We start from the raw sequence: 22,240 nt of genomic DNA, 5'->3' as shown, positions 1-22,240 counted from the left end.
AGAGACAGAGAATCAGTGAAACGCAAGTCTGTTGCTGTGTTGGATTCACCCTGGGAGCTGTCTCGGGCAGCACAGGTTACCTGGCTCCATCAGGTACGCCCAGCAGGCATTTTGTTGGATGACCTTACAAATGTAACATGAACAGATGGCACAGACTTTACTTAATTGATCATTTAAGGAACCAGTACAACAGCTTTTTTCCTTAAGTGTTGGTAACTGACAAAGACACCTCTCCTTGGGGCCTTAGCATCTTACACGAGCATTTTTAAAATTTGAGCTAAAGTTGATTTACAATGTTGTGTTGGTTTCAGGTGGACAGCAAAGGGATCCAGTTATATATATGCCTATTCTTTTTCAGATTCTTTTCCATTATAGGTTATTACCAGATGCTGAATATAGTTCCCTGTGCTATACAGTACGTCCTTGTTGTTTATTTTATATGTAGTGGTGTGTATCTGTTAATCCCATACCCCTAATTTATCTCTCCCCACTTTCCCCTTTGGACATAAATCATAGCAATATTTTCTTAGATCAGTCTCCCAAAGCAAAAGAAATAAAAGCAAAAGTAAACAAGTAGACCTAATTAAACATATAAGCTTTTGCACAGCAAAGGACACCATAAACAGAACGGAAAGACAACCTATGGGATGGGAGAAAATATTTGCAAATGATGCAGTCGACAAGGGCTTAATTTCCAAAATATACAAACACCTCATACATCTCAATATCAAAAAAACAAACAACTCAATCAAAAAATGGCAGAAAGGGACTTTCCTGGTGGCACACTGGTGAAGAATCTGCCTGCCAGTACAGGGGACACGGGTTCAAGCCCTGGTCCGGGGAGATCCCACATGCTGCGGAGCTACTAAGCCCGTGCGCCACAACTACTGAGCCCGCATGCCACAACTACTGAAGCCCGTGTGCCTAGAGCCCGTGCTCCACAACAAGTGAAGCCACTGCAATGAGAAGCCCGCGCACCGTAATGAAGAGTAGCCCCCGCTCGCTGCAAGTAGAGAAAGTCCGCACGCAGCAACGAAGACCGAACACAGCCAAAAATAAATAAATTTTTTAAAAATATGGCAGAAGACCTAAATAGACATGCCTCCAGAGAAGACATACAGATGGCCAACAGGCACATCGAAAGATGTTCAAGGGGTTCCCTGGTGGCACAGTGGTTGAGAGTCTGCCTGCCGATGCAGGGGACACGGGTTCGTGCCCCGGTCAGGGAAGATCCCACATGTCGCGGAGCAGCTGGGCCCGTGAGCCGTGGCCGCTGGGCCTGCGCGTCCGGAGCCTGTGCTCCGCAACGGGAGAGGCCACAACAGTGGGAGGCCCGCGTACCGCCAAGAAAAAAAGTTCAACCTAGCTAATTATTAAACGAGCATTTTGACTTATTTTAAGTGTTGAAAATCTTGAGTACTCTCCCAATATTAGCATGTTGACAATTCCATCCGGTTTCCAAGATCTGCTCTTGGGTGGGGCTCAGTGGTGAGTGTGCATGTGACCAACTGCTGGGCTTCCTTCCCTCAGGGCTCTCTCTGCTCTTGGGAACTGTCACTAACTCTTGCTTCTTTCGCAGTGACAGAGTCCAGGCCCTGTCCTATGCACAGCACACGCGGCAGCTCATCTCCTGTGGTGGTGACGGTGGGATTGTCGTCTGGAACATGGACGTGGAGAGGCAGGAGGTAGGTGCCACAGCAGCCTCGGGCCACCCCCCTCCTCAGCCACCGGGCTGGGCTCTGCAGCTCCTACCCTGCTGAAAAAAGCTTCAGCCTCCCCTCCTACTTACTTCTTCTTTCTTTTATGAGTAAACCGTGAAAGAAAACATGTTGTGTCAGAAAATTTAAAAATTCTGGTATGAAAGGAGCTTCCGTTTTCTTTTTTAACCCCTCATAAATTGGCACGTAACACTTAACGTAATGGAGATTTCGTAAGAATTTCAACTGAGACTAAGCTGGTTAGACTTTAAATCTGTTGAACCATTACAACAGCAGTTCAGGCGAGAAAGAGGAAGCAGCTATTTTCAGGTGAGTAGCCGCTTGCTATAAAGTGCCTACGAAGACAGAAAGCGTAGTACTTCATGTTATTGGGGGAAGTGGTGGCTAGTGTGTGAGAAATGGTATTTGATGAAGGATCCTTAGTTTGGTATTAATAGAAATATTAGAAATATTTTTTGTGTGTTTGCGAGTCATATTCTAAGCAGTTCTCCAGTTATAAATATATACGTTGTCATTTTTCAGGCATATATTTAAGTTTTATCATAACATTCTTTTTTCAGTGAATTTTCTTTTTCCTCTTTGAGCATCTTAACAACGATTTGCTTACTGAATATCACCTTTGACAGGTACTTTGAAGTTAACCATTTTCTCATTTCCCTAGAATTATGCTGGGTGAACTTTCCCTTTGACAGTGTGTATTCTTCTAATTTATTTCCTTGCGGGATGCGAGACTTAGAAAAGCAACACTTGAAAAATTAGACAAAAGCGATTTCCCAACTTTCTTCCATACCCTCACCCCAATCTCATTTCAAGGGAGTAGTTGCTATTACCCATAATGCAGTGCCTTTCAAATACCAGTAATTAAATGCTTAAGGAGATTGAAGCTTGATTTGCTCAAACCATAAATCCACAGGAGTTCTATTAGTAACTAATTAAAATGATCCTTGCCGTCAGGAAGTAGGGAATTGTGGACTGTTGCTTTTGAAAGTACCACTTGGCCCCGTGGGCGTAAAGGCAGGGATGTCGGCACAGTGTGTGCTGGCCGTGCTAGCCAGGCCCCCATGTGACTCGTTATTCTGCATGGTGGCCTGTTTTGGGTGACAGACAGTCGCACCTGGACTGTCCTGGCTTCTTCCCAGGCCTGACTGGCCAGACTTGGGGAGGGGAACCGCTGGGCTCTTTTCCCTCTGTGCACACAGCCTCCCTCCCTGATAGACAGAGGCCCAAAGGAGGATAACGATGCGGTGTTCCAGAGACGGAACCAGGTGGTTGGTGGGCAGTCCTCCGAGCCATCTTGCTTCAGTTATGCCTTTTGACATGAAAACATCTGGGCGCTCGGTACTTGTTGACTATCTTAAATCTTCTCGAGCGATTTAAAGCTCTAAATGAGCAGTGCTGGTTCCATCCACTTTTTGCACGTGTCCCATTTTGTAAACATACATCCCCTGAGGTGTATCTGTGGAGCTAAGTGCCATGTGGCGCTCAGCTCAGGAGGCCTGAGGTGTAAGGAAACTGTCCCTGCCCTGAAGGGCAGGTGGCCTTTCTGGAAGAAAAGACATGGGGGAGAAAACGTCAGAGAACTATTCAGTGGTACAAATCGTTCAATCACAGTTGGTGTGGGTTAGAGCATCCCGGCGGAGGACTGTCATCGGCTGACGTTCTCAGCGAAGGGTCTGTGGCAGGAGGGAGTGCTAAGAGCTTGACGGGCCTGAGTGCACTCTGACCAGAACAAGAAGCAGCAAGAGCAAAGAGCGGGCAAAGTGGTCGTGCGCAGAGGCAGAGGCAGAGGCAGAGAGGAGGGGGCGGCAGCCTTGGGGGGGGCCGGCGGGGGGAGACCTCAGGTGGCTGAACACAGATCAGGCAGACATCCCATAGGTTGAACGTGTGTTTGTACAGTTAATAAAACGCAATTTCTCACAATTTTATTATTTATTTAAGTATATATAATACAGGTTCTTTGTAGAAAAGTTAGACTGAGTACTTGTTAACAAAGAGAATGTCAATTATTCATGATACCACCACCCAGAAATACTGCCCTTCACATGTTGGCAAACATCCCTCCTTACATTTTTCTCTGCAGATACATGTCAGATTGTTTTTTGGACCAAAAAATGGAATCGTACTACACATGCTGATTGTTTTTCCCCCTTTTCAGAGCCCTACTGTCAGTTCCCTCCTCATAGACACCCACTTATGTATTTCATATGTGTCCTAAACCAGCACGCTTCCTTGTAAAAGGTGTAGCGGGGTGTGTGCGTGTGTGTGTGTGTGTGTGTGTGTGTGTGTGTGTGTAAGTTGTTTGTAAATCTTCCTGATTTTCCTGCATCATAAGTGTATTGAAAAATCACAACATAGATAAGTCTTTTAGGGGTAAAATGTTGTCTTCAGCTAAAACACTTTGGATTATTTTATTAAATCTGTCTTTAAACGAATTAGGGCATGAAAATTACCAAGTAAGTGAAAGGCTTACTTCTTTTCTTCAGTTTTAATAAAATAAATAGACTAAGAATTAGAGCTCTTAAAATGTCCCCTTTTTACTTTTTTTTTTTCTGAGAAAATATGTAGCTTTCGGTTCATTTCTGCTTAAAGGTAGGGGAATAGGCTAAGTCCCTGAGTCTGTTCTATAACAGGTCTTCCTCAGAAAAGGATTACATCAACAAAGTCCTTCCTGAGCCTTTACTGTGCTGCTGTCCGTTGTGAAGCCCGGAGAGGGGAGGCCGTTGTTTACCATATTTCTCAAACTTGTTTGATCTCAGGCCTCTTTTACAGTAAGTGTCCTGTCAGTCAAATTGGCGTGCCCTGGAATTCGCTTTTGGGAAACGCTGGGGTTGGGTGTATTTTCCCCAATTCCTTGGGTTAGGTGATATATGGAAAGAGACCAATCTCTCTGCCAGAGGATGAATTTACAGAGTAGAGCATGGAACTCTAGAAGCAAATGTAGCGTCCCCCTGTGGAGAATCTATAAAGATTTGATAAAGAATAGCTTTCAGCTTAACACATCCTTTAAACCTGTTTGACATAGTTTAGAGTACTCGCCATGGGGTTGGGGAATAGTGAACAAAGCCAGGATATTACATGACCCACGAGGCAAGGAGCAGAGCCTTACACCCTGCCAGGCCCTGTCAAGACAGAGGACCGGTAGCTTCCCTGAGAACCCGCCGCTGTGGTCAGGTTCTGTCCCTCCAACGCGGGTAGCTGCATGCATGTGTAATAGGCAGGTGTATGTAATTATACACAATCAGAGCAAATATAATTGCATATGATCGGGAAGGATGAGATAACGTCCTAAATCCTCAACATAGCTGTCAGTGGTGTGGCCCCTGCATCCCCTCCAGCCTCAGCCCTTCATACCCTTCCCTCCCCCCCTTACCCCCCCTTTTCCCTCCCCTGCTCCCCCCTTACACACACCCATGCGCTCCAGCCATCCTGCCCCTCTCTCAGCCCACTGTGCCTGGTCTCCTGCCATGCATCCCCAGGTCTCAGCTTGTTATCATTTGTCCAAGACAAAGTCCTGAACCCCAGCCTAGGTCATCCCACTCTCACAGCACTCTGAGCTTCTCCTTCTCAGGCCTCTGATCCTTACACTGATTCAGATAATAACTATTATTAATAAGATTTTCATATTAAGTCTTCCCTGATAAATTACAAGCTCCATGATGGTAGAGATTCTTTCTCTTCACCACTACATCCCCAGGACCTGACGCATCATAGGTATTTAGGAAATATTTTCAAAATGATCGAGAAATCACACCTCTGTTTCTTAGAAACACATCTTGATTATGTAAGTTTCGGCAGTGACACTGGTTCCACTGTCTGGGCTGCTTCTCACTGTGACCTGTTGTGTGTTTTATTTGACAAGACCCCTGAATGGTTGGACAGTGATTCCTGCCAAAAGTGCAATCAGCCTTTCTTCTGGAACTTCAAGCAGATGTGGGACAGCAAGAAAATTGGCCTGAGACAGGTGGGTGATACGGATGCTTCCTCAAAATGTAATTGTGTAGAAATAACTTTACCTTATGATCTTGGAGGAAGTAGCGCCCCTGGGCGAGAGCTGCAGTGGGAGTAAATTACTGCCCTGGAGTCACTTTGTGACCGCACGCTAGTTTACTCCCTTTCTCTCCTGTAGCTCATTCCTGCTGCATTCGGTTTCCGTTGTCACTTGGTGCCAGTAGTTAAGGGATATGATTTTAGAATTCTAGTGGCATCTAGTGAAATGTACCTTAAAATTAGAGGGGCCGTGCTTAGCTTATATTGGTACCAAACCATGAAATTATGTAAGTGATGTTTATTTCTTCTTAATTTCACTTTCATTCCTTCCATCTTAGTTTTAGTTATTTATATCTATGTATAATACAGCATTTTCAATCTGATTCCACGGTTGGGTTTGGTCTGCCCCAAGGAAGTCAAATGCCAGTCGCCTAGCTTGAGCACGGCCAAAGTGCAGACAGTGGATTGAGTCAGGTTTCGTCCCAGTTCTTCACCCAGCAGCGAAGCCTCTGGAGGTGGCACTTCTGGACACCCAGCTTTAAGATAACCCGACCGCTGGGTGGGTCCTAGTTCATACGGTGATAATTGGAAAGCACCGAGACTGGGGAAGGGGGCGGGGTCTGAGGCCGTGGCACGATCACGTGTGCTTCCCAGACAGTCCTCATCCTGAATAAACAGTCCCAAAAGAGGAGCACCTGGCGCGTTCCTTCAGTTTCCTGGAACATTCTGGTTTAGCATCCTCACCTGGACGCTATGGGTCACACCTGAGCCGACCCGGCCAGGCCGAGGTGCGCAGCCGCAGGGAGCATGTTTTCTCTCCCTCCAGCACCACTGCCGGAAGTGCGGGAAGGCCGTCTGCGGCAAGTGCAGCTCCAAGCGCTCCTCCATCCCTCTGATGGGCTTCGAGTTTGAAGTGAGGGTGTGTGACAGCTGCCACGAGGCCATCACCGACGAGGAGTAAGTCCCAGCAATCCGCAGAATTGTCGAGGTTAAGGAGGGAGCCGGGTCTAAGAGCTTCGCCCAGCGCCGCAGCCATGACTAATGGGGCCCTAGTCCTGCTGGTTTCTAATGCAGACCGTGGCTGGTGGGCAGAGCCCTCCTTTCCACCAAGAGATCATGTTCTCTTGTGGGCAGGAGGAGAGAGTGCACGCTGAGAAATCATCTCTGTGCTCTCGTCAGTCCCAGGGGTGTGTGCCGTGAAATGTTCTTGTAGCAAACTCTCTGTCTGCTCATTTTCTTGAGAATTGCCCAGCAGTGCAGGAGCCCTGGGTTTACTTTCTAGCCCAAGCCGGTATCATTATAGGACCAAATCAGCCCACAGGCTCCAGAGCTTTTGTTTTCCAGGAAGAGTTAAGCCACTTCTCCTAAGAGGCCAGTGCCGCCAGCTGCTGAGTCTTGCTGGTCGGTCTCGCCCAATAACCCAGGACCTGAGGTTACTGTGCCGCTGTGCTTTGTTGGGGGGTGGCAGGGAGGGTGGGACAGATCCATGCTGTCTTTTCATTTTTTTAATCTATGTTCCTTTTTTTTGTTTGGTTGGTTTTTTCGGCCACACCGCACGACATGCGGAATCTTAGTTCCTCCACCAGGGGTTGAACCCGTGCCCCCTGTCATGGAAGCTTGGAGTCCTAACCACTTAGACTGCCAGGGAATTCCTCCCATGTCGTCTTTTTCATGTCAGCTGTTGTAAAACAGATGTAAACAGAATGGTCTTCACCAAGTTTCCCTTTTAGTGAATTACAACAGGATCTCATAGGGAACTTATTGCCCAATTCTCCCACCTCCACCCACCCCCACACCTGTTTAGAGTAAAATCATTTTACGTACTAGATGGGTGTCTTAAAAGCTGCATGTAGGGCTTCCCTGGTGGCACAGTGGTTGAGAGTCCGCCTGCCGATGCAGGGGACGCGGGTTCGTGCCCCGGTCCGGGAAGATCCTACGAGCCGCGGAGCGGCTGGGCCCGTGAGCCATGGCCGCTGGGCCTGCGCGTCCGGAGCCTGTGCTCCGCAACGGGAGGGACCACAACGGTGAGAGGCCCGCGTACCGCAAAAAAAAAAAAAAAAAAAAATGCATCAGAGGAGGTCAGCATTTAAAGGAAATTCTTGGCAAATTAATAAAACAAAGCGTTCTCTTACAGATAACCCTAATGTTAATGTATGTGTTTTTTTCATTCTTATTTAGTCATAGCAAATGTTAAGTAAGATGCCCTTGCATAAGTAAGCATTTATGTTCATTGGTTATGTTCTGCTCATCGTATGTGGTGAAATTAATGAGTTCTCATTAAATTAGAGAGCTGCAAGAGACAGGATATTCTAGTTTAATTCTTCATTAAAGACACAGACCCAGAGAGTCTAAGTGACTACAAATTAAACCTAATTCTTTAATTCTAAATATTTTAAAGTGATCAGTTTTGGGATACTGAAGATCTGTTCTCTAGATTGAGCAATTAACAGCCATCTTCAGGGAGCCCATTGCCGAGGAGCGGCGACGTGAAACATGATTAGAAAACTGCAGTCTCCTTCCACGTCCCTGTCCCCTTTCCCACATCACTGTTTCTTCTGCTTTCTTCTCCGTGGGAACATGTGCATTGCCTCTAGAGTACCTAGGCAGTTGACCAGCCTTCTTACTAAAAAAATACACAGATTAAAAAACTAAAAAGCAAATAACATTGTTTGTTTATATATTGTTTTACTTGTCAAAGCATCAGAATGCCACAGAAAAACCAGATCTGCAGTTATACCAGGGAAAAGAGGAGAAAGAATGAAGAGCCCTTAGATGAGAATGACAGTCTTGGGCGTTTTAACAAGTGTGCTTTTTTTTTTAATGCAATAGACAAAGGTAGACTATTTTACCATGAAGTCCTTCTGAGATCAAACTTAGCAAAAGCACTGTGGGTCGTTTTAAAGATTTGTTTACAGCACAGGTAGAGAGCCTCACAGACTCAATCAGAGCAACAAAATCTCCAAAAGGACGTTTAGAAACTTCAACATCGTTTGACCATTTTGGAGAGTATAAGAATCCTTTTACCCTTTTTTAAAAAAAATCATAACATGTCACCAGGGAATAAAAGTAGCTCTGAGGAGCATTCCTTTTTTCTTTTTTTTTTTCTTTTTTTGCGGTACGCGGGCCTCTCACTGTTGTGGCCTCTCCCGTTGTGGAGCACAGGCTCCGGACGTGCAGGCTCAGCGGCCATGGCTCACGGGCCCAGCCACTCCGTGGCATGTGGGATCTTCCCGGACCGGGGCACGAACCTGCTTCCCCTGCATCAGCAGGCGGACTCTCAACCACTGTGCCACCAGGGAAGCCCCATTTTTTTTAAATTTATTAATTTATTTTTGGCTGCATTGAGTCTTCGTTGCTGCAGGTGGGCTTTCTCTAGTTGCGGTGAGCAGGCTTCTTATTGCTGTGGCTTATCTTGTTGTAGAGCACAGGCTTTAGGTGCACAGGCTTCAGTAGTTGTGGTGCACGGGCTCAGTAGTTGTGGCTCGCGGGCTCTAGAGCACGGGCTCTAGAGCACAGGCTCAGTAGTTGTGGCGCACGGGCTTAGTTGCTCTGCAGCATGTGGGATCTTCCCGGATCAGGGCTCGAACCCGTGTCCCCTGCATTGCCAGGCAGATTCTTAACCACTGCACCACCAGGGAAGTCCCAGGAGCGTTTCTAATAGTGAAGTCACTTTAGCCATTTGGCTAAAAATTAGAGCTTAATGTCACTCTAGATCTTCTTCCTTTATATACTACTGCCTTTCACTCTTGGAAACTTTCTTTGCTCCCTCCAGACGTGCACCCACGGCGACCTTCCATGACAGTAAACATAACATCGTGCATGTGCATTTTGATGCCACCAGAGGATGGTTACTGACTTCGGGAACTGACAAGGTTATTAAGGTAGGATGCTCTCTTATCTTAGAAGCTTTCCATCTTTGGCTCTGTGTAAATATACAGGAGCCCCAAGACCACATGAGGTCTGCTCCAAAGCGTACCCTTGGCAATGAGCATTTTTGAGAACCTGCTACCTGCCGTGAACAGTCACTGGCTGTACACACCAAAATAAGATATGGCTCTCGCCTGAAAGGAACAGCTAGTCTACTGGGGACATACTTTTAAAAAGACAGTTAATAATAGGTCACATGTTCAGCAGCCCAAAGAGTAATATGGACAAGAATTACTGGACGAGTTCAGGAGCTGGAGATAGTGCTGCTGGAGATGGCTTCAGGAGGGGGTTTGAGCTGAGCATTGAATGAGCCAACAAGTAATAAACAAGATCTTTTCCCCGTGAGATCAGTTACCCAGGAGCAGTCCTCCAGGGCCTGAGGACTGCGCTAGACCACAAGGATTTTGTGACACAGCAGAGGCACAGGACTGAAGGGGCCACACCTGTGTCATTCTCTGAGGCACCCAGAGGCTCAGGTTTGCCTCGTTCACTGAGCCCTACTTCCTGGGCCCGTTCTGGTCCCTTCTTGGAGGCAGTAGCAGGATGGGGCGGTTGAAATAACCCCCTTTGGAAGCCACCAGACCTCTGTGACTTTGAGCACGTTTAAAGTAAATTCTGGGAGGCTTGGTTCCTTTATTTTTGAAAATGAGACATTTCGTAGAACTGTTTGGAAGATGAGATGAGATATAGAAAGGACACAGCACATCTTGGTACCCATTTGTTGCCTCATATGTTACTTCCCTTCCCCCTTGAATGAATCTAATCTGCCTTTATTCTCCATCAGCCCGATTAAAATTTCCAGCTGCCATTGTCCTGTTTTTGAGGGTTATGTTGAACTTTTTGATGGACAAATACTATTTTATAGATTTATAAATGATGTTCGTATAGTACTTAGCTCCTTGTTAAGTTAAAAAATACACTTGAATTCAGTTACAAGGACTGCGGGTGCTCAACACAGTTGAACGGTAGTTCATCAGAGATCTTCTTCTTTTTACAGTTGTGGGATATGACCCCGGTTGTGTCTTGATGCCCCTTCCAGGCACCAGAAAGATAGTATTTACTCAAGAAACGGTTGTTCTAACCTAAATCATGACTGGAGCTGTAAAGCAGATGCGTGAGTGGTGGGAGAGAAGCTGAAGAGCTGAGCTGAGCTTGCGTGTGACCCGCACACACGGCGGTGAGCGGTCGGGGAGCTCTTGCGAGGGAACTCTTGCAACTTGTTCATACGCTATAAAAGAGGATATTTTTTTAACAAGTGGTTTATACAGTCTGGCTGTGCTACCTTGTTTTGAGTATACTGCAGACTCAGTGTGGGGTGTTTTAAGTTTTATATTTTTCACCACTTCGTTTTAGTTGTTGCTTTGTGTGTCGGAGAAATGAGGCGTGTATAACCGTTCAGGGTGTTTTCGGTAGTTATAAAGTAGTTTCCGTGTTTCCTTCACTTGGACACATATCTCGTGGTCGGCATCTCTTCCTTCTCTGTGTATCCACCCTCAGCTTCATCGGCTGTTCCCCAGAGTGTACGTATTCACAGTTTATTTGCAGTGTTTCTGCTTTCGTAGAAATCCCCTCCCATTGAGAGACCTGGAAAACCATTCATGTGGATTTCCCAGCTGACTCTTGAATCGCCTGAGAGTGATCTGTTTGTGATATCTAGGTCGTACATGTTCTCATGGAGTGGAAATGACCTTGTGTTTCTGCCTCAGTTTTTCTCTGTCTTTCCTGCATTAAAAACAAATGTTGTGAGAAAGCCACTCGCAGCCACAAAGTAGATTATCATAACTCAGGCCTTCAACTCTCAGTGCCTGGATCATTTCTAATTCAGCTGGAGCTTTCTGAGCCTTTTAGGTTTTAGTTTTATTGACACAGCTCCCTGTCGCTCTTCATGTTAAACACAAAACAACAAAACCCTGTGTCCTTCAAGAATAGTGTCTTTAAAATGCGTTGTTCTATGTGATGTCACCTCTGAACTTGAACATGTTCATTGCTGCGAGGTTGTATCCTGCTTTATTCCTCACCGTCTGTATTTTCTTCTGTCAAAACGAGATATTTAAAGATTTTTATCTTCATGTATTTTATGAGAACACTTTGCACACTTTCATACTAAAATTGTGTGATCTGAGACATAAAAGGTACTGAATCCTACAGTTCATGCTGTGTTCCAGTTGGGAATGTAAAAAAAAAAAAAAGAGGGGCAGGGGGACGCTTTAGGAGATGAATCTAAACTTAGCTAATTTTAAGGGAATCCACTCAAACTTGATAAATTGAGATATTCTTGTGTGTAGTGACTCAACTTGGGATATTGAAGTTCTTTTTTAAAATCTTATTTTTGGGGGCTTCCCTGGTGGCGCAGTGGTTGAGAGTCCCCCTGCCGATGCAGGGGACGTGGGTTCGTGCCCTGGTCCAGGAGGATCCCACATGCCGCGGAGTGGCTGGGCCCGTGGGCCATGGCTGCTGAGCCTGCGCGTCCGGAGCCTGTGCTCCGCAGCGGGAGAGGCCATGGCAGTGAGAGGCCCGCGTATCGCAAAGAAAAAAAAAATCTTATTTTCATTTGTAAAAATAGAATTGAAATTAGCAGCAGGCATGAGCTATGTGCTCGCCCCGTTCTAAGCACTTTACACAAGTGCCACCTCATTCAGCCCTCACCTGTCAGGAGCATTGGGGGATCCCCGGGTCCTTGGGGTTCATCAGGTTAATTAAGCAGAGCCTCGCAGTTAAACAGGCCAATTACTTGCCCTTCCCTATCTGAGCCCTACCTCCACAGGATCTTGTTCTCTTTTGATCTGACAATTTGGGGTGGTAGTAGTTGAAGTCCTCCCTATTTTTTTTTCCTCTTTTCCTGAAAGTAATTTTTCCCCCTCGTGATCATTAATTTTCTTTCTAACTGGGAGGAGGCCTCCCAGCCATACTCGGATTATCCCTCCCCCAACACTGACCAAGTGTGCTTCCGGGGGACGGGCTTCCTTGAGATGATTCTGCTGCTGCAGCTTTGGGAAGCAGGACAGTGGGTGTGCCCCATGCAGCCATGGCACATGACAGCCATGACCTGGGACATCAGGGCAGATGGGCCCATGTGACCATACTCTAAGGTTGTGTACACACACACACACACACACACACACACAGCAATTACCACTTATCACTTAACTGCCACTTCCACACAATCCTTGCTTGCCATCAGCCAAAGCCATCATAACTAACTTGAGTCTCTTCTGCATGACTGCTCTGTGAGAGAGCTTTAAAAAGGGAATTTAAAATACTCAAATATTGGGCTTCCCTGGTGGTGCAGTGGTTCAGAGTCCGCCTGCCGATGCAGGGGACACGGGTTTGTGCCCTGGTCCGGGAAGATCCCACATGCCGCAGAGCGGCTGGGCCTGTGAGCGGCTGAGCCTGCGCGTCCGGAGCCTGTGCTCCGCAACGAGAGAGGCCACAACAGTGAGAGGCCCGCGTACCGCAAAAAAACAAAAAAACTCATATCTATTTTGTAGTTTACTACTAGAACCTGGAGCCACTTAAGTTGTATGTAATAAAGGACTGTGTGTTGGAAATGAGTTGTAGGAAAGAATCGCTATGTTTTCCCTTCCTGAACTTTGGAGCCCGGCCTGTGTATAGAGAGGCAAGCACAGCGATAGGGAGACGGTGGATCAGGTGCGCGGCAGACCTGACGTGGATCTGAGTTGGGTCTCGATGAGCTCAGACCCCACTGGGAAAGCTGATTGTCTCCTTTGGACCACATGTGACACCGTGGTCCCTCTGGTCTGTGACCCTGCACTTCAGTCCAGTCATCTCCCTCCCAGCCTGTCTGTATCCCAGCCCACAGGGCCACTCAAAGGTTGAAACCACTGGACACCTCGTTGGTGACGAGAGTCACGATCAGTAACCACAGATATGTCAAGGTATCCGTTGCCCTGCCTTTTCCTTTCTCCTCATTTGTGTAGGTGCTTGAACTTGGTGAGAAGCGCTTAGCACGCCAACTGTGTGTGTCTATAATACTGTGAATTCTTGAGTATTACATTATCTCCACCATTTTTGTAACTCGTAGATATGTGTTGGTGTCGGGGTGCCTTCCAAGCATTTTTATGGAATAGAGGCTTCATTCATTAGGAGTGGGAGCTGGTGCCAGCGCTTGGCTTTTCTCCTGTCTGGGTTAACTCTCATAGTTCTTGTTTTACCCCACTGGAATTGCACTTTATATATATTTTTTGCTCTGTTACTTCAACATACAGAAGCTCTGGCAAGTAAAGCCTAACAGGATTATGCTGGGAAAGTGGCAAACCCGCACATACCGTGCATGTGGCTGTCCTTCATTGGGTAGGATAGAACCAATCACATGCTCTCAGTTTCTCCAAAGAAATGATGTTACTGGAACCTTTAACTGCCTGGGTTGTCTCCACAGTAGCACAAGTGGTTTTAAGTACTTGGAGTCATGTGTCTTTTTATCTGAGGTCAATCAACCATGATGTATTTCTTACTGGATTGTTTGAATTATTCAAAGAATCATAAAATCACAAAAACTGGAAGGGATCTTCAGACATCTAGAATGTTCCAAGCACAAAACACTATAGTCACACCAGGCAGTTAGAGATCGCAGAGGTATCAACAAGGGAAACCTGAAAGAATTTTCGAGGAACAGTTGTTTTAGAACATTAACTGGTAATGGCGTGAGGGGGAGCAATGACTTCCAGCCTCGAGGCAGGGAGCTCTCGGAACCGGGTCTGTTCCTCTCATTGTAGGCACAGCCTTTGTCCCCAGGCTGTGGTTCCAAGCGGATGGGTATGTGCAGTGAGGTGCTTCCTGCAGGTCTCCATCAGCATAAACTCCTTCCTACACTCTTCCCCACAGACCACCCCAGCTACAAAGTTTAAGTGGAAATCCAGGGGCACTGAAAGCCCACCTCACCCTCCGTGTGTGGGTTGGTGCTGAGCCAGTCTCTTCATTGACCTTCTTATGGAATATTGCCTTTCTTTTCCTGTTTTAAGGTTCATTTTTTCAAAAGCAGAATTTATTTTTTTCTTAACATTAATCAGTTTTTAACGCCTGAATTTTGCCTTTTAAGCAAGGAACTAGATCTAAACTATGTTATCAAAGTTACTGGACATAAATATCCATTAAATGACATTCCTTTGGTTTGGCCTTTTCATAGTAGTTTAATTGTATATAAATGACCTTGTCCACTAAGATTTATATTTTAAAGTGAAGGAAAGCATTTTGCCAAAAACATTCTTTTTTTCCTCTCCTTTAAAACAAAGTTATGTTTTTCTGGATGTGCAAGTGCCTATCTAGCGACATGATTGGGAAACAGAGATTAAGTCCATCTTGAGCACTGAGGGATCTAGATGACCCTTGAGACTCCAATTCTCGTCCAGTCCAACCCTTTGTTGAGTGTCCACCACACTCCAGGCTTTGAACCAGGCCCAGGGTCACGAGGTCCATCCTGTCGCCTAGATGGATCATTTCAGTGCCAGGTGGTAAATCCAGTGACAGAGGGCTGTGGGGTCCTGTTCCAGGAGCTGCGCAGGTGCTCCTACCCGCACGGGTGGAGCCAGGGGACCTTGCAGAGGAAAGGGCTTCTGAGCTGAGAGTTGAAGGATGAGTTGTTGTGAGCCCAGGCTGTGGGAGCAGCGTAAAGAAAGGCCCAGGACCTGCATCAGCCTGGTGCTCGGGGCCCACAGGCGGTTTGGAGCTGCCAGAGAACATCAAGTGCACAACTGCAGTCCTGGAGCCTGAGCTCTTGTCACCGTGAGACGCAGATGCTCGTGGCCACAGAGAGAGGCAGCACACGGTTCACCACGCACCTCTACCCAGAGAGTCAAGTTTCCCTGCAGCTGAGGCTGGTATCAAAGTTTCTTTTTCTTTGTAAGTACCTGGAGTTATTATCCTAAAATGACCCCTGGTAACTAATTTTTGAACTTTGTTGGGGGCACAGCCCCTCACTGGAGGCTGTGAGGTGGGGCTGGAGACCACTGCTTGCACAGACTTGGCCTGGATAAGCTTACGGCATACTGATTCCGCTATTACCTGGGGGCCCAGGTTAGGAGCTCCCCTTTGAAAAAGGACAGGCCTTGACCTGTGGAGGAGGTTGTTCTGGACGACAGTGGCACTGCACCCACACGGCCTTCCCGTGAGCAAGCAGGCCACTGCTGCCCTCATTTCCCTCTGGCTTTGAATCGTTCTTGCAAGTAATGGTCATTTCAGTACAATGTGGTAAATGTGATAAATCCTCATCGCAGTGGCACTCGCCAAGCGGAAGGGAATGTTCTTTCTCCATTCGGCGACAGTAAAAGAGCTCAGGCAGCCACCGCCCTGGAGACCCGACTCTACCGAGCAGGGGCATCCCGGCGTCCCACCGCGGGCCTCGGTACTTCCTAGTACTGATACTTGTATTCCATCCACTTGCCTTTATCCTTCAGTGCCCAAGTATCATGTGTCCGTAACTTAATTCAGGGACATCCATATTTTTAGTTTGTAATTTTGCCTTTAAACATTATCCTTTCCACCAAGAAGCCTGTTTAGGCCAAACACAAGAAAGCAGGGTGTAAAATTAGATCTGTCCAACACTGGAATGGGATTCCTCTTTTGTGTTTCTTTTGCCAGGGAATTTTGGAACAGACAGTATGTAGCCCCTTGTCTATTTATAGTGGAATAGATGTGGAGATTAAAAGCCTTGAGTAGAAGTTGAATTCAATGATTGTTCCTAAGATCCCTTCCAATCCGTGATCCTATGATTCCATGACTGTTATTACTAAACTGACCTAACCATTACCAGTGACCCGCCTGCACGTGGCTGACTTCACTCAGGTCAACGGGAGCATATCCCACTGCCTTTGTCTTGTGTCACATCAAGTAAACTGCTTCCAGTATTTTCCCGTCTAGAGCCCAGGAGGTTTGAAAAAGATGGTGAAGGTGCAAGTCAATCATAGTACCATCTCATTAAAAACAAATACCTCAAAATGTTCACCTTCGTGAGTGTACAGAAGTGTATCTGACTTTCTTGGGAGAGAAGGGGAATTGCAGGTCGGCTTAAAGGTTAGTTTTACAATGTGACTTTGATATTTAGGATCCTTTCTCCTTTTTATCCCCCTTGGTTCTCTGGGAAGCATGAGAGGGTAAACTGTAACACAAAAAGGAGAAATGGTTTGAAAAAAGTATTTCACTTATACACACTTTTTCTTTCATTTAAATGGATGGCTGCCTTATGTTAGTAGCATATGAAGTATGGACCAAAATACTTGTGTCGCTGGTAACCACTGTATACTTACATATTTGTGTTTTACGCCATCTGCTTTTTTTTCAAATGTACTGTCATTTTGCAGAAGAAAATCTTTATATGAAAAGTCCAAAAACTGTTACTAACTGGACAACCGGGAAGGTGCTAGCCCCACATTCGTGCCTGCCTGCCACTGTCTCCACAACAGGGGACACGGACGCTTCCACCCTGCACGCCCACCAGTCTACAGCCATGTTGGAACCTGGCTGCAGCGGGCGTGTTGCTTTATGGATGTCTTTTTCTTTCTTTTTGAAATGAGATTCTCCAAGGGGTCAGGCTGAAAATGTAATACGCCCAAAGCTGGAAGAGATTTATCAAATGTGGTTCTAGCCAAACCCTGCTGGCATTGCCACACCCTCTGCCACTAGATTCCCCCAACCAGACCAAGCAGTCTTGACATTGACTTCCTGAATGTGATTAGGTGGGAATAAGCAGGGATTTCCCACGATGTTAAATGTATCCAGTTCTCCATTCAAATGCTGCTGAATGTCGTGAACGTTTCTGAACTCTGCTCACTTTCCCACTGTGCTTCCCGCTAACCAAAATGAACGTGTAGCCATGACCAATGTCAAAGACTCAATGCAAGCTACCGCCACGGTTTAAAATAAATCTCTGGAAACCTTCCTGCACCTGTGGTCCTGTCATTGTTGTCCAGCTGTGCCATGTGACACACACGCACTCCAGCAGCCCTGCGTTGGCATTCACCATGGCTGGCTGAGCAGACCTTTTTATTTTCTTTATCTTTCACACAAGGCTGCTTTACCTGTGGCTGATAAACTTTCCAAATGAAGGAGAGAGGACTCAGGAAAAATACAGCCAGGAAAAGCCTTCGTAAAAATTCATGAGGCCCATTTTACAGATAAGTGGGAAGAAGTCGATGACTTGCACGCTGTCAAAGGGCCGGTGGGAGGGGCGGCTGGGTTGCCCCTCCTCCATCCAGCCTGCCCGTGCCCGCCCGGCCCCGCCCACACCCAGCACCACCCACACCCAGCACCGCGGCAGCCCCCCCCCCCCCCCCCCCCCCCGTGTCCTCCTTCAGGAAAGGAGAGATTCATGCCCGGGGGGGCCGCTGCTCACTGATCTTCCAGGCGGACTCACCAGAAAGCCCCTTTCTAGGGGCTCCTCGGCTGACAGCCTGGACCTGAGCACCTCAGGCACGTCTGAAGGCCCCGCACCGTGGGACTGGGTGAGCGGTGCCCAGCTGGGTTCTCCTCCGCTGTGGGTGATGCAGTACGTTTATTTCGCCATGACCATCCAGAACGTGTATGGAGCTATCCTAAATCTGTTCACCGATTTTTGTTACAACTTTCCCCAGCGTCACTAAGACATAAAATGCAAATAGTTAAGAAGTTTTACCAAACAGTAGCACCGGAATGCCAGGTGCGTAATTCAAGCCACTTTTTTTTTTTAACATCTTTATTGGAGTATAATTGCTTTAAAGTGAATCAGTTATACATATACATATATCCCCATATCCCCTCCCTCTTGCGTCTCCCTCCCCACCCTCCCTATCGCACCCCTCTAGGTGGTCACCAAGCACGGAGCTGATCTCCCAGCGCAGTGCAGCTGCTTCCCACTAGCTAGCTACTTTACTTTGGTAGTGTATGTATGTCCATGCCACTTCTAATCGTAGCAAATGTAAATAAACCAGGCCATGGAAAAAACCACATCCCAAAGGAGAAATTTACACGGGAAAAGAAGATACTGCGGAAGAGGCAGATTCGCTAGTTCCCAGCCCCAGTCGTATTTACTTTAAAATAAAAGCTCCCATTCTGTGTGGCTCCTCATTGCTACAGGGGGTAACCCTTAGGGGGATTTTTTTTTTCCGTGAGTTTTAGCACACTTGTCAGTTAAAGCTGATGTTAATAGCTAACAAACATATATCAAGTCTTTAGGATGCACCAAGCGCTCTTCTAAGTGCATTACTAGTAGTTCACGAAATCGTTAAAACCACCCCTTGAGGTCAGTAGCACTAAAATCTCCACTGACAGGGAAAATGAGGCCCCCGGAGGGTAAGTAACCCACCTGTGGTCCCACAGTGAGGAGATGGTGGGTCACGGCTTCAATACTAGGCTTTGTATAAAGAACGGGGCTGATTTCTATGACTGCAGAAGGAGAGGAAGCAGCTCAGACCACAGCAGTGGAATATGGGCCAATCTACGGGGACGTCTAGACGTGGGGTCCGTGTACTGGTCTACCCCTGGGCCACACCTTCCCATATTTTCTGAGGCGGTTCCAGCCCCGCGTTGGGTCTGGCCTGGCCTATTTAAATCTCTGAGCTAGCTCTTCCAGGATTTCAATTAGTTTTTCCTCTTCAGCCGGTGAGGACGATGTCCTAGCAAAAGGCAAATGTGTGGGCACTGGTTTCCGGTCTAAAAGCGAGAGGGAAGAACAAAGGTGTGAGCAGCAAGGCGGCGTGGACGAGCCTCTGCCCGCCACTCGGGCCCCGCGTCAGTCACGTCACGGACATCTGCCGGGGCGGGGCCCACACCGGACGGAGTTAGATGCCACCCCTGCCTTCAAGGGTCCCCACAGACGATGAGGTGCTACAGAAGGGAGACCGAGTTGGGGAGGACAGGTGTCGGGCTGGGTTTTGAGGGACTCCAGCGGGCTGGGGGGAGGGTCCTCAGGCATGGGTGCCGGCGGGGGTGGGGTTTGGGCTTGGGGAGTGTGGAGTGTTTGAGAACCGGAGAAGGTACGGCCACGCCCCCAGCCACCACAGGGTCACCAAAGCTCCATCATGGCTCAGGCGGCCACATCCCTGGTGGGGAAAGAGGCAGAAGGCCCCGGCCTCCAGCATCCGCCCTCAGCATGCCTCCTCTCAGACTGCCCGTCGGGATGCTGCCCAGGTTGGGAGCAAACCCGCAACAGATAACTGCCCCCGGAAGCAGAAAGAAGAGACTCATTCCCTTTGCACTGCTGCTTGCAGCTCCCATCCCCGGGTCTTCGGAGAGGGAGCGTTCATCTCCGCGGTGCCCACAGGGCCCGGCCTCTCCCAAGACTCAGGACAAGGATGACAACCCGAGGATTTCATCCTCAAGGGACCCACTGAGTTCAGAAAGGTGGATGGAAAAAGCGGGTGGTGCGAAGTCAGAGGGGAGGCCCTTCACAAAGCGCCCCGACAGGCGAAGGAGCCGCCCTGCCAAGGAAGGCCGGGCACAATCACGGGGAAGGGGAAAAGTCCCTCCCAGACCCGAGCTGCACGGAGAGGAGGGTCGGCGGCACCTTCACACCCAGGGAGGAAGTCACCTTGGAAGAAGCGGCCGCTGGGCTGCACGGCGGCAGTCGGGGCGAGGGCCAGCCACAGCACGGTGTCCGCGCCCTGGGCCTCAGAGCGCAGCCTGGCCCCCAGCCTGGCGTGGAACCCGGGCATCGACAACCGCACACCTGCAGGGGCGGGGGGGGGGGGCACGGACAGGGAGGTGAGGACAGCATCCTCAAGCCAGGACGCTGCCCGCGCTTGGCTTCTTCCAATGACAAAATAACGATAAAATGGAATGGGACCACGGACTGCCCTCTTTCCACTTCAACACAGCATTCCTCCAGGCTGTCCAGATTTCACACAGCCTTGTCACAAAGCCCCTGAGGTGTCACCCTGTGGCCTGGGAGGGAAGTGCTGCTCACCAGAGCCCCGAGTGTGTTGGGTTCCGTGTCCCCTGGGCCCCGGGCGCCCAGACCAGCCCGTCCCCTGGGAGCAAAATCTCCAGCACCTCCCCACTTTCTATCCTAAGAAAGGAGGGTCACGCTGAAGCTGAGAGGGGATCAGACTCCCGCTTCCTGGGTGAACCATCTCTCGCCAAGGATTCTGACCTCTCTGAGGATCCTGGCTAATGGCTCCTCGGGCTGCACTAGTGTTTCCTGCTTTTTAGGGAGGAGTGTAGTAAGAAGGGGAGGGACTTCTTCATTCCTCTGCCAAAGCTCCTCTAACTCGTCCTCCCCCTGCCCCCCACACCCGGCTACACAGAGGTTCCCCTCCTGGTGTCACCTCCCCAGGGCCCCCGTCCTCACCACGGGAGGCCCAGCCCCGCCGCCCACAGACCTCAGGGAACACACTGTCCCAACAGTGAGCACGCTGGGAAACAAAACTGTTCTCTCGTGAAGCCAAGGAAAGAAAAGGAGGCAGAGAAAACAACGTCTGAAAGCCGTAATGAGATCAGAGGATTTCAGAGAAAGGATCATCTAATCTAAGGCCCTCAGTTCTTATATTAAAAGTAATTTTTTTTTCTTTTCATAGAAACAGTACTTGCTAATTGTGGAAAAATTAGGAAATACTGATGAGCAAAGAGAAGGAATTTGAATCCTCTGTCACAGCACTCGGGGAGGACGAGCGTCCCCGGCCTCAGACCCTGCCCAGCCCTCCCTCGGGCTTCTGTGTCCCCAGACAGGCCATCTGCACCCGAGAGGCCCAGTCGTTGCCCTGTGACCTGTGGACAGTAGAGGGCAAACTGCACCTTGGCCCCGATGGTGGATCCAGGGGGTGGGCTTGGAGCACAGATTTTGCAAGCGCACAGGTTGACACGAGGACTGTCAGGGTGATGTCCTTGGGAGGATGACAGGCTGGCTGCCCTCCACGGCCTGACGGAGCTACCTAGTCAGGCAGGGCTGGGCATGTCTCCCATCCAGAAGCGACAAGAAGCAGCCACCCCCTCGCAACACCCCTGGCCTGAGTCCCTCCTGGTGTGCCTGGCTGAGGACACCCCCTCTGCATGTAAAACAGGAGGCTGCCAGACGTCCTCAGATCCGTGCCCCAGAGGGCGGGTCCGCGCCAGCTCCATGGGATGCTGCGTGGCACCAACATACGCCTTCTTCCACGGGGATATGTGCGTAGCAAAAATAAGACCCTAAGGCAGTACAGTTAGGGGGACTGACACCTTCACCTAATGGTACAGTGCAGTGTTCCTTTCCCACAGACATTTCTCCCCAGCAGTTTTCAGGGCTGAACACATTTCTTGTACAGGTGCTCCATAATTTATTAACTCACTCTCCTAGCACGAGTGCTGTGATGAGGAACCTCATTTTCCACATCTCTCATTATTTCTTAGGATGAATTCCAAGGATGTATACACAAATGTTAAGGCTTCTGCTCAACCGGCTTTCAGAAAGGACGACAGCACGTGTACGAGAGAGCCTGCTTCCCAGGACACTGTGGCCGGGCCCAGCCGGCCCATCCTGGCCCCCCCGTGCCTCAGTTTCCCCATCTGGAAATGGGCATGATGCTAGTGCCCACCGCAGTGGGGCTGTGAGGACACACGCGTCAGTATCCAGACACGGCTGTGAGCAGCTCTGGGCTCTCAGGTGTCCTGAGGGTGCTCCTGTGCTGCTGTTTTCAGGGGCGGAGGAA

The 22,240-nt window shown here is 48.5% G+C and overlaps 2 protein-coding genes across 14 annotated transcripts in view; one reads left to right on the top strand and one right to left on the bottom strand.

The window, feature by feature from the left end:
- WDFY2 (WD repeat and FYVE domain containing 2) overlaps window positions 1-17,882 on the top strand; it is a 177,543-nt gene extending 159,661 nt beyond the window's left edge. The window contains exons 8-12 of one of the 2 annotated variants that reach the window (XM_079903085.1): window positions 1,580-1,685; window positions 5,578-5,679; window positions 6,532-6,662; window positions 9,478-9,586; window positions 16,946-17,882. In XM_079903085.1, coding sequence (XP_079759211.1) covers window positions 1,580-1,685; window positions 5,578-5,679; window positions 6,532-6,662; window positions 9,478-9,586; window positions 16,946-16,963 — 466 coding nt within the window. In that variant the 3' untranslated portion in view covers window positions 16,964-17,882. Of the gene's footprint in view, window positions 1-1,579; window positions 1,686-5,577; window positions 5,680-6,531; window positions 6,663-9,477; window positions 9,587-10,629 lie in introns of both variants that reach the window. The other variant, XM_079903084.1, reaches the window with a different exon arrangement.
- Window positions 17,883-17,943: 61 nt separating this feature from the next.
- Window positions 17,944-22,240, bottom strand: part of DHRS12 (dehydrogenase/reductase 12) — a 134,620-nt gene continuing 130,323 nt past the window's right edge. For 9 of the 12 annotated variants that reach the window (XM_079903092.1, XM_079903093.1, XM_079903095.1 and 6 more), the window contains 3 exons: window positions 20,149-20,286; window positions 18,925-19,271; window positions 17,944-18,219 (listed from right to left, as the gene is read on the bottom strand). In XM_079903092.1, the coding sequence (XP_079759218.1) occupies window positions 19,162-19,271; window positions 20,149-20,286 (248 nt within the window). In that variant the 3' untranslated portion in view covers window positions 17,944-18,219; window positions 18,925-19,161. Of the gene's footprint in view, window positions 18,220-18,423; window positions 19,272-20,148; window positions 20,287-22,240 lie in introns of those variants that run through there. The other 3 variants (XM_079903089.1, XM_079903090.1, XM_079903088.1) reach the window with 3 other exon arrangements.

Source organism: Stenella coeruleoalba (genome assembly GCF_951394435.1).
Source record: "Stenella coeruleoalba genome assembly, chromosome: 18".
NCBI lineage: Eukaryota > Metazoa > Chordata > Mammalia > Artiodactyla > Delphinidae > Stenella > Stenella coeruleoalba.
Note: the sequence above shows the minus strand (reverse complement) of the source record. Positions and strands in the feature narration are given on the sequence as shown.